The sequence below is a fragment of the Gavia stellata genome, chromosome 6 (assembly GCF_030936135.1).
Source record: "Gavia stellata isolate bGavSte3 chromosome 6, bGavSte3.hap2, whole genome shotgun sequence".
NCBI lineage: Eukaryota > Metazoa > Chordata > Aves > Gaviiformes > Gaviidae > Gavia > Gavia stellata.
The window spans coordinates 21,990,923-22,008,151 of record NC_082599.1 but is presented as its reverse complement, the minus strand read 5'-3'; the positions used below and the strand labels follow the sequence as shown (position 1 = coordinate 22,008,151).

Sequence of the window (17,229 nt, the reverse complement as noted above, 5' to 3'; positions counted from 1 at the left end):
CATGTATGTTAACTGGCTCTGCTACAAAAGATGTATCCGTAGAAGGTGCAGGTACTCTAGCATGTAAACTGTATGCAAACAGAATGATATCTTATTACTTTCTTCAGATTCTTCCTCCTATAGAATGTGCATCTTCCTGTAAATTCCACGCAGGTTGCTATACCAAGCAGCTTAAAGAATTCAAGACAGAGAGATTGCTTTGCTCTGTGAGCAAACATGGTGCAAGTTTATGTCAGCTACAGACAGCAGAAGAAAGCTTTCCTTTTAAACCACAACATAGATAGGTCACAAGTATATCAGTCTTGTAGTCCTAAGTGTAAAAATTTCCATGATAGGAACGAAGGTGAAGAAAGATGCTCTACACACATTTATCCAGCTCCTTCTGATCCTTCCATTTCCCCTTACTTTTGCACACTTACTTAATATTCTTGTAACCACATACTCCCATCATGTTTAATGGCTAGCACTCGGTGAAGTGTATCATACACGGGACTTTAATCTGGTTTGTTACTTTTAAATGTAACATAGCAAACACTGAAACAAGGGCAAAAAGAATGGCAATGACACCTGCCTTCTTAGGATGAGCTATGGGACCACTAGTATCTAGGTAGAGATGTGATTTTTAGCCTGCCTTCAGGACAAAGACGTATCTGACAGAACATACCAAATAAGAAATGGATGTTTGAATTTCATCGTAGTACTGATTGTAGCCTACCACTGTTTCAAACTAATCTCACTGAGAGGCCTGGGCTTAATATGGAAGTATGAAGGTAATAAGTGCTACTGCTTTTCAGAGCTCTTTATCATTCTGCCTCTTACAGCCCTCTTGAATACTACTATAAATACAGTGTTGACACTCTTGGGCCACTGAAGACATGAGTTCCCAGTAGCAGAGTAAATTCTGAATTTTTAAATGTTTTTGCAAACCTTAAGAGAACTGGATATTCTTTTACCTCCAGGCAAGACTCTGGTGGAATGCTCAGCACCAAGGAAAAAAAGAAACCAAAAATCACTACATTGATATAACAGCTTTCTTCAACAAAAAGGAGGGAAATAAATGAATATTCCAAATGCAGACTTGCTTGACACATTTGTAACTATGTAGTTTTCAAAGATTTTAATTATCACTTATAGTACATGCAGTTTATTAAGAGAAGCTGTTTTAACGAAAATGCTCTATAAATTTTTATTTTGAGATTATTTTTACCTAATTGCCCTAAGGCTTGCATGTATGTTACTCTATTTTGTCCTTATTTACTGCAATAGTTCACTTCCAAATATTTATGCTACTGTCTCAAGGATGAGGTAAATGCATGCAGTAATTATAAAGATGTCTAAATTGCCAGGATACAGTGATAAAAGAAAAGCTTCAGCAAGACTTTTCTCATTTGCTACTGAATGAAAAGAAGAATAAGATTGTGGAGAAGATTCAGATTCTCCCACATCATTACTCTTCCCCCTAGAATCCCACCGGACTAACTTTGGTCCCTCTTGGCTTTACCAGCAGTCCCCAGTGATTTCACCTGTAACATGCCTGACTACACCAAGTGAAGGTCTGCCCCACATTTTAAGATGTATTTTTAAAACCTATTGTTCCTCTTTCAAAAAGATGTACTTGTATGTAGCTTAGAAAGAGAAAAATTTACTATAAACTACTGGGCGTTTCTTTTACAAGAAAGGAAGATTATAATTCTACTGAGTAATTAATTCTATTTTACGGCTGGCACTAGAAATGTTAACTCTGATCATGACCACTACTTTCCTGCATGTACTTGATTTCTACCTAAAATTATGTGCATAGGCAATCCATCCCCCAGACTACTGATTTTTTATATAAAAGTTTTCATTTTTCAGTTATGAATGATATGTACTTCATGTTCTCCAATTAACATGTAAGAAACTGTCTGCAGAATGTTATCTTTTCCTGCTTAAGTTCCTTCATTTTACGGGATCTTTTAGTGCTTCACTTTAAATAAAAAAAATGTATTAATAATTTAGAACTGAGGATCATCTTTCCTAGCTAAAGAGAAATTATGGCAATAATTCACTTCTGTGCCTTTTGACATTTGCAGATATTTTACACACAAATCCTTACCAATATCTACAAATACAATGATTCTCTCATTCTTGCATGCTAGATGATAAGGTTTTGGGAAACCTCTGAGAATTATGTATTGATTACAGCATTGAACTGTGGTTGATGAACCAATAAAAGTGCTCCCCTCACTTCTGACCCATGGAAGTGTTAGAACTACACTTAGCCATGCTGCTGGAAACAGCCTGGGATTTCTGTACCAAAATGTTTTATAACTACCAGAATTGTGTCTTATTTTCATCTACCAAAATGTTTTCTGTAGTTTCCCATGGCTATAGCAGTTGCCTTTTTAATCCTTTTTTTTCCTGGCGTGACACTAGGGGAGGCAGAAGCAGTACTCTGCGTAACAAGCAATGAACCAGCCACTGATTTGCAAGGATATTTGAGGGGCTGTTTTGTGTCAATGGCTATTACTAGGTTTTAATTTTCCTATGAAGCAAAGATTTAACAGCCTTAAACATCAAGAAAGAGATGGAAAATTATTTTCATTTAAAAATATCCTTAAGATGAACCACAGGTTATAGGAAGGATAAGGAGATACTCTATGAAATTCTTTGCCCTGGGCAAAAAGAAGATCAGGCTGTTTTCAGTCTGTCAATCTGTCTCTGGTCATGTTAGAAACAAGTTACTGCATACATGATTCTAAGCATGAGTGAATTTAATTAAAGGACTTCAGATCCTCAGAGGAAATTGCTGTGTGAGTGCAGAGATAAACTGTGTCTGTTTCTAGCCTACTATATGTACTACAGTAGATAGAATGTGCTGTTCTTAAAGTGACTGAATATGCGGTGGAATTCAGTCTCTCAACCTCCAGAGTACATGACAGGCATTAATTAATATATGTTAAAGTATTTTGTGATTATTGAGTGTAAAATATTCTATACAGTGAATGTAACCTATTAGTTTTGTTGTAGCTTTGCAGTGATAAACCTGTATGTGCTAAATTCATAGTTATTTTATCACACAGATCAGTACATGTTGAGTTCAATATAGGCATTGTAATCTGAGGTAAATTGTATCTAGATAAATAGTGAAGATATTTTTTAAAAAATTATTACCTATTTTAAAGAAACAATTTTCTTACAAGATTTCAAAGAAATGTCACTAGATTAATGAAAAAGTAGCTCTTATAATATTTGTTTAATACTGTAGGTCTGCTACATCAAACTGAGTTCTTACCACAGGCACCACTCTCGGCAGCACTGGCTGGGCATGGTCACTGCCTTCTCACAATTGCAGTGGTGCAACTTTACGGAGAGGTTGCTCAGAGCTTGGCCAAACAGGAAAACTGAAAAGCAAGGAAAACCTAATACCAAGACCTTTTTAAAAACATAGGTCCCATCATCAGGTTTGTAAGCCCTTGTTGGAAAGTTTCTTGCTTTTGAGAAGAACTGAGCATGTAGCAGCTCCACTGAAGAGAACAGAATTTTATTCTACTTTTTATTTTGAAAAGCAAGGTTTTTAGGAACCAAATCTTAAATACCCAAAACACTAAAACTGTAGTTCTGGTCTCTCTGCACACTCAGAGTCTGATGCTTACTGCAAAGCCAGCCTCATCTTTTGCAGCAGCTCAGGAGAAAGAATTTCACCCAGTATCTTGGATTTTCGCAACTTCAAGCCAAGATAAAACCCTCTGATTTCCCTGAGGAAAGAGGGCAGAGGGAAACCCAGAGGCCCTCCAGCCCTCCTCTATATGACCCTGTATTTTTTTGTCTGTAAAAATACTAGCCGCCTTTTCAAGGGCTTTTTGGGATTCTGGCTACACACTGATAAACTAAAGGGCATCCAGATACCGAGAGAGAAGATGCTATATCTGTATAAGGAAATATTACCATTTTAACTTTAATTAGAACTTAATTGTGATTAAATATTTTGTTTTAATAAAGAAAAACCTTCCTCTTTGAGCAGGTGTACTGAAGAAGGCTGGTATCTGTTCGCAGACAGCTCAAATGGAGAATTTGGTCACACCGCTGACGTTGCTACCCCAGTCATCTCCCTTACAGGGCCCAAGTGCAAAATCGTATTCTGGAACCACATGAATGGTTCAACAATAGGTTCTCTGGAGGTATGGAGATGCTCTTTGTTTTGAAGTGTGGTTTTTTTACGACTTGAAATTGCTGTGAGAAAATTCATGCCCTGTCATTTAGTTCCTTTAAAGCCTAGGCTGCTAATAAGTGAAAATGAACAATTGCTAACACTCCGCTGCTCTCAATATGTTATGATCTGAAGGAAGCATTAGCTTGAGTAAGCTGTGGAAAATGAAAATTTCTACAACAATCAAAAATGCTGACCTTTATAGACATACCATAGTTGGAACGTCCGTGCAAAAAAAATCTTTGTACTATGCAATACCCTTTGACACTGAAAAGCATCAGTAGATATTTGGACATCGAGGTCTTTGGCTGAATGTGGGAGCATGAAAAAAGAAGTCATTGTATTAAAATTTGCTGTGAAATTTTGTAGAAACAGCTTATTGTTATGTTATTCCTTGGAAAAATTTAACATTTATCTTTCAAATGTTAATTATATTAATGTAAGCAACATTGAACTATTTCTAGGACTTAACAATAACAAGCTTTCTTACCCACACCCTTTCCTTCACTCCAGTTAAAATAAAAGCACTTCTGTAAAGTAAATCTAACTCGTTTAGCAGCTTATGGATCAAGTGACTCACTGCAAAGTGAATGAATAAAACAGCAACATTGTTCTCAACATTTTTTTTGCCACGCATCTGAATAACTCTAATGGGTTTTCCCATGAATGTTACACAATAACTATAGCATCAGAAATGGATTGAAAAAAATACTCAGGATAAGATACCCAGTCATCTGGGCACTCAAGTATCAAATTGGGTGTGGCCAGTGCGTGTGAATTTAATTGTACAAATAAATTCTCACTAGCTTGGTTACTCTGAATAACAAAAGACAATTATAATAAAAAACCTGGTAGAATTCAACTGTTTTGAAGATGAAATTAAAATGTATGTTGACATTAGAACTGAAATCTAAGATGTGGTGTCCTTTACCCCATGCATGTGACTTACTAGACATTCAGAGGAAGCATGGGGTTTTTTTCTTGTATTTTTCTTAAACAATTTTTTAAAATATCACTGAATTTCCCCCAAGTGAGTAAAGATCTTGCTAGGCTGCTTGGCAAGTAGTCAAATTTTAATTCACCAGAATCAGTGGGAAATCAGAGTATGAAGATGATTTGTCCTCAGTTTTAAGACTCGGGACAGATCAATTTCCTTTGAGACTTCTTTGCATTTATTCTGGAGTCCAGGGCTTCTTCAGAGTGTAGGAAGCCACGTTAGCTGGAATCAAGTCCACAGAGTGTTTTGTAGAAATTAACAGCAAATTCCATGGAGCCATGCCCAGTATTACCACCACAAAAGACAAATGTATATAGATTTTATTTTTTTTCAGTTTCAACACAGGAGACTACAATTTCCCTCTATCCCTTAACCATTTTTTTCCCCCCTCTATAACTTAAATGATTTTAAGATTTACCAAAGGAAAATCACAAAATCTTTGCATTTTAAACATTGTAAATAATTACCTGGTTTCAATTAGTTAATTAAGCAATTAGTATTGAACATAGGAATAGCTCAGAATATAAAATTATTTAGATAATTTCTAATTATTCTCGTCTAAAAGTTCTAAGTATTATATGAATGTGAATATTTCTGTGCCTAAAAATCACTAAAGGCCTTTTATCCTTCTCTTCCACCAAGACTACCACATTTTTATTGAATTTACAAATTTGGATTTTTGCATGTTAATCTGCATCCATATTGTCAAATGTCACGTAGGACGTGTTGAAAACTTTCCTACTGTTTGCATGAATGGCTGTCTTCTTGTGTTTCTATGACTTTTTTAAACATTGATTAGCTGTGGCTTTATTGTGCAACCTCGGTTTGAATATTTATTGGAACTATTTTTGTCTGGTTTCTGCCATCTGACTTGGCATAGGTAACTCTACCAAAGTTTTTGATCTGCTTTTTCAGTAACTTGCAATGTAATCAAAATGCATAGAGCTTCAAAGTGCATTAGGGCACAGGGAAGCCTTGGATTTTGATAGCACATAAGTTTATGGGCATATTTAATGCTAAAATTATAACCTTTAGCATATTATACAAAAATGAATTTCTGATGAAGTACTTGGATTTATAATTTAGTAGGTAATTTACAGTGTATATAAAAGCACATGTGTATGTGTGTCCAGATAGTCACACACATTTTTATCAATATTCATATAAATATATAGTTTATATGTGAGTGTAAGAAAAAGCTTTTCTTACTCAGCACGCTTTATTCTCTCAAATAATAGGTAATCCCTGTTTCTTGCCAATTTATTTTTTCCCCTTAAAATTTGTGTTTTCTGTGGGCAGTTCTTCTTGTCTGTAAAGCCAGGTGTCACTTTGGTTTTCTATTCAATTTAATATATTACACCTGTTTCTTTTGTTCCTCTGGAATGAAAGATTTCAGTGCGAGGATCTGCTATTTGCTTGGCAGAACTTACCTGTTACGCAATATCATATACACTCATGGGACTGCATAAATTTTCAAAAAACCCCTTTTTTTTTCATTAAGATGAAAAATGCCTGGGCTGCCCTAAGAAGATTACACAGAGTAGCAATAAATCCTTGAAAGCAGAAGTGGTTCAGGCAACTGGTGAACTGATATTTAGCTCTGCGAGTACTGGCTGAAGACACAGCTTGACACACTTCATCAAACACCCATCTTGTCATTATTGTCAGCTCAGCTGAATTTGGATGCCCAAGAGGTTGGAGCAAATCATATTTAGGGCTTTGTGCTCATGTTGAAAAGTGTCAGCTTTCCCCAATTCAATGACTGTTCACAGGCGTAAGGGTATTTATGAGTCTTCCATTGCCCAAACAGGTGAAATTTGGTCTTTAGAAGAAAAGAACAAATTTTTATTTGTAGAAGAAAAAATTAATATATTTTTCAGTAACTTTTGTTTTTAATGCTGTTTCCATGTTTTACAAATGGATCCTATTAATGAGAAATTTTTATTTGTGGCTAGCCACTCCTGATAAATTAATGGGATAAGTTAGTACAGGTAAGGCTTTGGACTGAGTATGTTTATGAGGATATGAGAAAATCTTAAAGCATTATTTTCTTAGAACAGTAATTTACACTGGCAAATCCCTTTGGGTCAGATAGGACATGAGGAAAAGTTTCTTCACAGAGAGGGTGGCCAGTTACTGGAACAAGCTCCCCAGAGAAGTGGTCACGGCACCAAGCCTGTCAGAGTTCAAGGAGTGTCTGGATGATGCTCTTAGTTGTATGGTTTAGTTTTAGGTAGTCCTGCGAAGAGTAGGGAGTTGGCCTTGATGATCCTTATGGGTCCCTTCCAACTCCAGAATTCTATGATTCTATAATATTTAATGGTGGTATAGAGATAAGTTGTACAAGATACTCTCATACTCTTATATACAATTAAGGATCCTAAAGTGAGTTGGTAACGCAAAGATTCTTTGTGACCTGGAATTATTTCGGTTTTAGGTACTCTGTAAAACAGGTAACAAGACTTCTAAACTGTGGACTCAAAGTGGCAGCCAAGGTCCGCAATGGAACAGAGCAGAAGTGTTCTTAGGAATTCGTTCAAATTTTCAGGTATGTATTCCTACACTATGTGCTCTCTAGACAGCTGGCTTTAGGTACTTTTATATTATGCATTCTTCACCTCCTCATTTCCTCATTTGCCCCCCACACATATTGTACCTCCCCTTCTGAATAGCAAAAGTCATCTTTTTGGCTGTCTGATCAGTTATCTGAGCTGGACAAAAGTTTTTGGAAATTTCTCACTCCCCTTCAATCTCAGATTGATATCCATTTTTAAGGCGGAGAATCCCTTCTGTCCTTGAATTCAGTTGGGGTTGAACTATTCCACTTCCTTCTCCTTAGTCTGTACTAGTATTACATCTGGTTTATGAAAAAAGAGTCTTGAGCATGATGTTTGCTTTGAAATATGAGCTGATTCCTAAGCCTCTTGGACATACATAGTCATGGATATGCCACGCTTAGTTGTATCCTTATAAGAAAAATGGAGATAGCCAGGAACATATTTAAAAATGTGTTACATTCCCTGGTACTTCTGTCTTGGATGGCTTTTAATGAAACTTTAACATTCTTTTTACATTAATGGGAATAACTGATGAATGACTCAGACTAGCCTTTTTCATGCTTGCTTTGCCGAAGTAGGTGGAATCCTTGTTATTAATTTACAAGTGGGAACTAGTATTGGTTCATGTTGCTCATTTTCTTTCCCCTTTTTTTTGTATTTGGTTGATGTTAGAAGATGGTCCTTCAATAACTATATTGACAGTTCTCTGCAAGCAGTAGTACAAACTTTCATAGAACCGTGCTGTGACAGTAAGAACTGACCTATTCATATTCCAAGATTTGCAAGGACCATCATAGTCTCTGTTCTATTCATGTTGCATGTATAAGCTTTTATATATCTCAACAGTGTCTTACTGTAATAGCTCTGTAATTTTTATTAGGTTGTTTTCAGGGCAAAACGTGGTGTCAGTTACATGGGAGATGTGGCAGTGGATGATATTAGCTTTGAAGATTGTTCCCCTTTGCCCATCCCAGGCAGACCTTGCACATCAGAGGAATTCACATGTGCCAACAAGTACTGCATCCCAAAGGATAATCTGTGTGATTTTGTAAATGACTGTGCAGATAACTCAGATGAGAGCCCTACTATTTGCAGTAAGTATGGTAGTTTTTTTAATATAATTATCAAAAATAACTGTGCCTGCTGTGAATTGTTATTACTTGAATACTTTTGGCAGCTCATCAGCTAAGAAAGCAAACAAGAAGGTAATAATTTAATTCTAGTCCTTGGCTTTTAAGGATTTTAAATTACTATTATTTCATTTGAAATCATATGATAGAAAATAAAAAGAACTGTTAGTGAATTTCTCAAAATAACTCAGAAAACAGCTGTCCTCAAAAGCAGAATAAAAATCTCCTTCTTTCCATATGAAAAGAATGCATTAAGGCTGAAAAAAATACTTCAAGCGTAATATCTTTGGGATATGAGGGACCTACCTCCTTTGATATTTCAGGGATTGTCAGGTCTCTTAGCAAATCATTTTAATCTGAATACTGTACAATTTTGGTTTTACAAGAGATATCAAGAAACAGCATCTGTAGTATTGGATTCAAAGAATGATGTTTCATATCAAATAGGTTCTCCTCAGGAGAAAAGGATTAAAATATATAGTACGAACACTTTCTTTTTTCTAGTACAGTCGTGGGAAAAGCTCACACAATCAAATCTGCATTGTTTGGTACCATATGAACAGTTGCCTCATTTTTATTGAGATTATGAATACAGTTTATCAAATTCTCAGCGAATACAGTTTTATGAAGCAAAGGTATGCTGATATCCTATGAAGCTAAAGTACCTGGCAAAGGCACTGTATTTTGCAAATTATTTTCATACTACTAAACTTCTCAGTGATTTCCAAACCAGGAATAGCATGTCACTAAGCTATATGAGGACCAGTTCAGGTCTTCTGCAACTAAAAATGAGGAGTATATCAAATTGGAATTACTCTGTAGAAAAAGATTTTCATATTTTGTGTTTTATTTTCTGAAATATTTAAAAGCTCTTTACCCATGACTTTTTTGAGTTTTCCGGATTGTCTGTATTTCCCATTAAATACCATCAACAAAGTAAAGACTGAAGCGTTAGGGGCAAGACGGTTCAAACAGGCTGATGGGATTTAGTTTTGCAACGCCTTAAAGTAAGTATTTCATTCTGATTCCCCATTGGAAAAGAGGTGAACTGAAACAGACCCACAAAGAATATGCTTTCCTGTAAAGTGCTTTTTTAACTTATTATTTTTAAGTTAAAAAAATAAAAATAAAAAATTCTTAAAAAAAAAAATTTGGAAAAGAACTTCCCTGACTGCATTTTAACAGGAAGTTTTACAATGAAGTATTATGGAGCCTTAATAGCACAGAGGTCATTACTGGGGTGAAATTTCTATATCAACATGGATTTTGCCTCAGATAAAAAAATTAATCCTATTTCATAATGTCTAATTGTGCTGTAAAATGCTTGGTGACTAATTATGACTTTCTGTGTTATGTTTGTGAGTGCTTTATTCAATAGCATTTTCAACAGCAGTGTCAGGAATTAGACTAATTTTGCTTTCCTTGTTTTCCTTTTATTTTTTCAGTTTTGAAATAAGTATGCTGCTTTAAATCTCCACTATGTGCTGGAGAATTTGGGGTTTCTTTTATTGGTGCTGCTTCTGCTTTATATATTTAATAAAGTAGAAATACACGATATAGCGCTTGCTGAAAATATACCTAACAGAAAAATGTTAGTCTGTTTTTACAGCTTTTTCATGAAGCAGGCTGCCTCTGAAGAGAACATAATTTCCACATATTTCCACTCTTTGTGAAGTTTTTTTTTCATTCATTGCAGCCATTAGAGAAGAGTTGTTTCCTTACTGCTGAACCATAGGACGGTAGCTTGGAAACCTCAAACTCAGAAGCCTGGGGAAGGCTTTAGTAGGTAGGGCAAAGCGTGACAGTTCAAAGCACAGGAAACAAGAAATGGGCAGTTTTGCCCAGGCATGGCAATTGTGTTTAAAAAACATGAAAACTGTGCAGCCTCAAGACATCTCCATAGTACCTTTTAGCAGTAGGTCTTCCTGGATCGTTAGCTCTAACTGTAGATGTTGTATGCTATGCTATGTGAGTCATCACATATTAGTTAATGAAATCTTTCTGCACCATGTTAAAGAAACTAGTCCCTAATCTCTGTAATCCTAAAACTCCAGAATGTTAATAGGACTATATCACACAATGATAATCACCAAGGCTAATTAGCAATGTCTAGACAAAGCCAGTACTGCTGAGATATAATCTATGCCTCATAAAGCTGTTAAATTACTACTGAGAGGTCTGTGCCTTGGTTTTGTTTGCTTTGTAGAAGGCTCTTTTTAGCTAGTTGCATGATGTCAGTGCCGTAAAATAAGTCAAGTACACATTTTAACAGATACACTGATTCGTCAAATGTTTACAAATTACTCCATTAGATACTGAATGACTGATCCATGCTTAGAGTTTTCTTTAAGGATAATGTCACTAGTACTATTTTCTTACTACAAGTATATGGGAACAAAATAAACAGCAACAGTGCTGGAGGGGTAATGGGTGGTAGCACTCCTTCAACCTTGTTCAGAAACTGCTGGGGTTTGCCTTATGCTGCTTGAGGTTTTCCCTGTATCAGAGGAAGGTCTCTGAGGGAGCTCTGGTTAGATTGAGTTGGGCATGCCTCCTTAAGGTAGAAATGGTGCTTTATGAGATCTAGTAAATTAAATTTTGTGAAAAAGGCTGTGGGGCAGTAGTGTTTTTCCAGCCTGAGATATGGATTAGTGCCAGCACAGATGGCTGTACTTGGTAGGTATTTGGTTTTGTCTGAGCTTGGTTGATGTTTGGTTTAGCTCATCACTGTGCCTCTGAAGCGAGACTCTGTTACTCCTATTTATTACGATTTGGTTTACATTGTAAAGTGTGCTCAAGCATATGAACTAGGCTTCTTTAATTAGAAAATAAATTGAAAGATGAGCTTCAGGAGGGCACCAAATGTAGTCTAACCACTAGTGGTCATTCAGCCTGCAGGATCAGACTATATCATCTCAGTCCTCTTTCCTCCGCCGCCCCTCTAAACGCCATCAGGTCCTCAGCATCAGGTGTTGTGCTCTGCAGACCTGCTCCTATAGCTCTGTACTTCTTGTTCATCTAGGCATAGCTGTTGGGAATAATATGACTTAAAATAGTTTAAATCTTTCTCCATTTAATTACTTGTTTTATTACAAAGATTCATTAGATCTTTTGTGATCAATATAATACCATTCATGCACCTACTGTTAAGTGTTTTTCTTAAATTATTAAGCTCTCATCCAGTAGACTAATTCAGCAGCCCTGTGTCACTGCTCCACAGACAAAAGGATTAGCTTTGCTTTTGTTCTTCGTTACTAAGAGTTCACAGTTCTTCATAGAAGTGTCTACTACCAAAGATTTAATATGCAAGTGCACAGTCATCTGCTGTAACTTGAGCTTCTAAGCAGGCTGCCTAAATTCTCTTTTTCATCAGTGGAGTGACTCACTTCCATGCTGAAGTTCATGTAATTTAAAATCAGTTGTTTGAGTTAGATTAGATAAATTGTCCTATAAATATTACTGTTTTTCTTTGTTGACTATAGAGATCCTACAAGGACATCTAAATTTAGATTAGGTAACACGCAATATGTACAGCATTAGCAGGGGTGTTCAATACTCATGCCTTAAGTTCTTGATTCTAGAAAACATGCCTTTAAAATAAAATGGTCAGTTGCATCCATGAATTTTATTGACTTGAGACAGAATTTGTAAGTAATTGAAGGTATTTCTTTACCTAGGATCATGAAATATCAAGTAACTAAATGATCATACAGCAAAAGATGAGGAGTGACAAATTTTATGGGCTGTTACATTCAGTTTAGGTAAACTACAATCTATGTTTTGCATAAATGATAATCATATTTAGCACATCAGGTTTGGGGTTTTTTTAGCTGTTATTTCAGATGACATCATATTTGCAGACAAAGGTAAAAGTAGTGAAGTTATTTTTGCTAAATAGTCCATATTTTTAACAAAATGTTTCTAGCTTCTTTTTCACCCTTATGACCTCCACAAAGAAAAATGCAAGGAAGAAATCATTCATCTGATTTCAGCCTGAAATTTTAGAGGTAGCTGTCTGTACAGTTTTGGTCCGTGTGTAGGCTCCATGGATTTTAGCTCCTTGGCCTCATTACTGAGGCTTCCAATCAGCTGCTGATTAAATAAAGCTACTTTTAAGTGGCTGAACTTTATCAGACCCCAGAAGAGGCTCAGATTCTGTTTACATTTTATGAGAGAGCTTTTGTCATTTCTCATATTGTCAGACCAAATAATCCATACAGTGTCCTTATTTATCTTCAAAGCACTTTCCTTTCCAGCAATAATGGTAAGAATATTTAGGGCACAGTTGAAAGTTTCTTGAAGGCTCTGCTGAAATTCCAGCTTATTTCAGCAAGTTTAGTCTTACTTGGTAATCATTATAATGAAGTTATACCTAGAGGAAAAAACATACACAGCTTAAACTTCTGGAGTGATGAAATTAACTTAATCTTAATTTACGTGGATAGTTGACTCACTGTGCTGGTGGTTTTGACATTTAAGATTGGAAAATCCGTAAAGAACATGCATGTTGTTTCATATAAAAATCAACCAAAACTATGGCAGCTTTCTCTTTTTCTAGGCATTAAATACAATTTATGGAGAAATGTAGATAACCATCTGTGTTTGCATATTGGCTAAGAAAATACATGTGTGAATTCTTCTGGAAACATGCAAAAGTAAACTAACTATGGGTGTGGTTCAGCTCAAAGTTAGCACACGTGCATTTGTGTTTTACCTGTACGTGTCTGTAAGGAGGCTGTGTCTTTATAGTTCTCAATACATTAATTTGGGTGGGTCTCTGTTCCCTAAATATAGGCATTTGTTATCATTTTCACCTGACCTTAACATGTTCCTCCAAAAAGAGGCTAGTTTTCTGCAGATGTCTTGGATGCCCTATGGAGGGCACCAATTGACCTCTGCCTGTAAGACCCTAAAAGAGCTATTCAGCTTGACCTAAAATAGATTGCTGTTTTTGGTTACTTTCATACCCAGCACTCTGTTGACTATAATGAGAGCACAGAGACCTACCTCATATATATGTAGTTTTACCCTATCCTATTATTGTATACTAGAACATAAAAAATGTTCAGTTTAATAAGATACATGGATATTATGTTTTCTATTGAAGCATTATTTTTTCTTTTATGGATTTGAGTAGTAGGTTGTAGTATATGTACCTAATTAACTTCTTGGAAAAAAAAATCTCTTTTCATGTGTGTGTAAATGTCTTTCAGGTACATCTATTGGGCATTGCAATTTTGAGTTTGATCTTTGTGGATGGAAGCAAGATGAAAATGATGATTTTGACTGGAACCTCAGAACTAGCAATACTACAAAAATGGGCACTGGACCAGCTACTGATCATACGTTACAAGAGTCATCTGGTCATTATATTTTTATAAAGAGTTCTTTTCTTCAGCTGCCAGGACAGAAAGCTAGGATTTCTAGTCCTGTCCTAAGCAAAAGGAATAAAGACTGCAAGGTATGTGGGGGTGTGGTACTAGCAGGAATGCAGAATTTGATTTCTAGATTGCAGCAAGATAATATTCCTAAAATGAATAAAGATTATCACTGAAATATTTCTTCAGAAAAACCAAGCATGTTGTAGAAGTCAGGGCCTGATCTTATTTCCTTGAAAGCATAAGAAGACATGTATCTTGTTGAGGGAGAAGAATGATTTCTGTAAGTAAATAAATACCCTGGGAGATTCAGATGAAGTTGACAATGAATGCAGTGTCTGATTTAGAATATGTCTTATGTGACATCAGCCTTGAGTAGCATACAACTTTGTAATGGTTTGTGATTTTATGGAGAAAATGTGTATAAATACAGTAACAATTGGCTTTCAAAGAGTACAACTGCCAATAGAAGGATGCATGCAGAAAGCTCCATCACCGACTCACCTCTAGAGAATGGCAAAAAGTAAGCCTTTATTTTCCAAAAGGTTACAGAACAGTGATTTGAGTGTGAACATTTCAGTGCAAACCTGGATTAAAATTTTTTCTAGTTTTGATAAAACTTTTACAATCTTTGCTAAAATGGTACTTTGTAGTTTCATAAGACATCTTTCAGAAGACATCTATCAGAATCTGCTAGAGGAACAACATGCTAAAAAAGTGAATTTTCCAAAAAGTTGAACTATGCAGTACTTTGAAATGGTATTTTTTCAAATTTTCATAGTCTTTAAGTGTCAAGCCAAAAATGAGTGGTATCAGTTTCTAACATCATTGTCAAACACAAAATGGAAGTTTAAACATTAATAGTTGCCAATAATTCTAATTACTAATAAAATCAGTAATAATTTTAAAATATAAATATGTAAATATGTAAAATATAGAGCTAATGAAACAGCTATATATATTATTTACATGGAGAGCAATATTGTGCATAAATGGAGCTGCTGTGAGAGGGAAAGTAGTACTTTTAGCCTTTGGAAAATTAGCAAAGAAAAATTTATAAAGACTAGAAAATTAGCAAGGCAGGAATGGCTTAACATTTTCAGGGTAAATGTGGGCATGGTTTTCCAGAATTGAAGAAGTGATTTGGGAAAAAAAAAAAAAGACCTAGTGAAGAGAAAAAGGAGGCATCAGTATATAAAGTTATGTCAACAGTTGATTTGAGATGAAGAAATTAATCTCTCTAATAGTTAATTAAGACCCAGAACTTCATCCTAACAGATCAGACAGTCCCTAAAACTATTTTATCCCATTCTGTGAGTTATTAGAGTTGAAAGAAAGTGTGAACAAATGCAGAGTGGTCTAAATCATATGCCAGCCTAAGATCTAGGGTAAAGAATTTTGGAACTACTGTGAGTAAAAACAACATTCAAGCTATTATTTTGCTAATTATTTTGCTATGAACACATGAAGATCTGTCTAACTTGGCAACAGGAATGTTTGTTGGCTAACTTTACACAGTTAAATAAGCTCAAGAGCCCTCTAATGATCTGACCATAAAATAGCCACTTTGCTTACCAGCATTTGGAGCATCTCCGCTACTGATGTCACACTTGGGATTCTTACTCCATCTGTTTGCTGGAGATACTGGTCTAGTAACTTGCCTGAGAAATTATATCAGTGCCTTTATAATTATGTAAGATGTAAAATTTTACTGAGTTTCTGTTTGAAAACAGGATATGTAATCATTTTACATTAGATTTTTATCCTCAGTAGTCTCATTTTGCAAGTTCACCCTTATACATCTATCTAATAACTAGCTCTCTCAAGAGAATAAAATTGGTGAAGAGGAGTTGTTTTTTAAAAAGCCTTTGAATTGAACTGATTGTGTGATCACTGCACTATGCTCATCAAATGAAGGTTGTCTTAGACTGAAATAGTCCTAAACAGTTTTACTGTATGTGCAGACAACATCTCTGTTCAAAATGGCCAGTCATTTGCCCCTAGGTCCATTTATCTCATACTCACTACTCATGAGGGAAATCAAAACCTGTGAAGAGTTTGTCTGAAACTTGGAAAGAGTTCTGCTTATGCTTGAGATTTCTAAGAAGAATCATGTGATTGAAATTCTTCTGGCTGTTTGAAAACTCCCAAAACTCTTTATAGAGAAGAAAGTCAGGAAGTCATAAATAGCTTGATTTTATGATCCAAACAAAACTTGACTAATTTCAATATTCAGTAGAAAAACTTAATCTAGCCATTATAAAATATCTTCAAAATTTGAGCCATGATCTTATGTTTTCTAAGTTAATTTTCTATATTCCCTAAAATATATATAGTTTGAAAAATTCTGCTTACAGAAGCTTGGAGATGTTTGTTTCTTTCTCTAGCATCATATTTGAAAACATCCCTTTCTCAACATTATCTGGTTTTGTGCTTTAAAAATAACTTTGCTGCTATTTAACATCTATCTATGAAGAGTAAAACATATATGTAAAGAAATGCAGAATAACTGAGAATGACAGGTTCACATCTGAATATTTATGATGTATCACACATTAAATACAATGAAATGCTTGAAATGAAGCTATTGGAAACAATTACTTTTGCACACTGAAAATTATTTACAAAAAACAGCGGGTCTATACACCTTCTACAGTCAAAACTTCTACATCCATGATATGGCCTGAAACAGTCAGTTGTATCTATGACATTTTATAGTGTTTTTTGAAGGTTCTGACCAGTTCTGAAACTTTCATTTAGGCAACTGACCAAGAGAAGTGAAATTTCTGGGGAAGGAAATTGTATGAATGAAAACATTATTTCAAGACCCAGAGCTTCATCTTAGCAGATCAGACAGTTCCTTAAAGTATTTTGCTCCTTTCTGTGAATTAATAGAGAAGCAAATGTTACATCATGTATTACAACAGACTTAGTTTGGGATCTTAGGCCCATTCAGATCAATAGAAAATGTACATTT

The 17,229-nt window shown here is 35.3% G+C and overlaps 1 protein-coding gene across 1 annotated transcript in view; it reads left to right on the top strand.

Annotated features, from left to right (window-relative positions):
- MALRD1 (MAM and LDL receptor class A domain containing 1) overlaps positions 1–17,229 on the top strand; it is a 277,676-nt gene that overhangs the window by 95,982 nt on the left and 164,465 nt on the right. The window contains exons 21-24 of the mRNA XM_059818810.1: positions 4,004–4,160; positions 7,624–7,734; positions 8,625–8,838; positions 14,088–14,335. Of these exons, the coding sequence (XP_059674793.1) occupies positions 4,004–4,160; positions 7,624–7,734; positions 8,625–8,838; positions 14,088–14,335 (730 nt within the window). The remainder of the gene's footprint in view (positions 1–4,003; positions 4,161–7,623; positions 7,735–8,624; positions 8,839–14,087; positions 14,336–17,229) is intronic.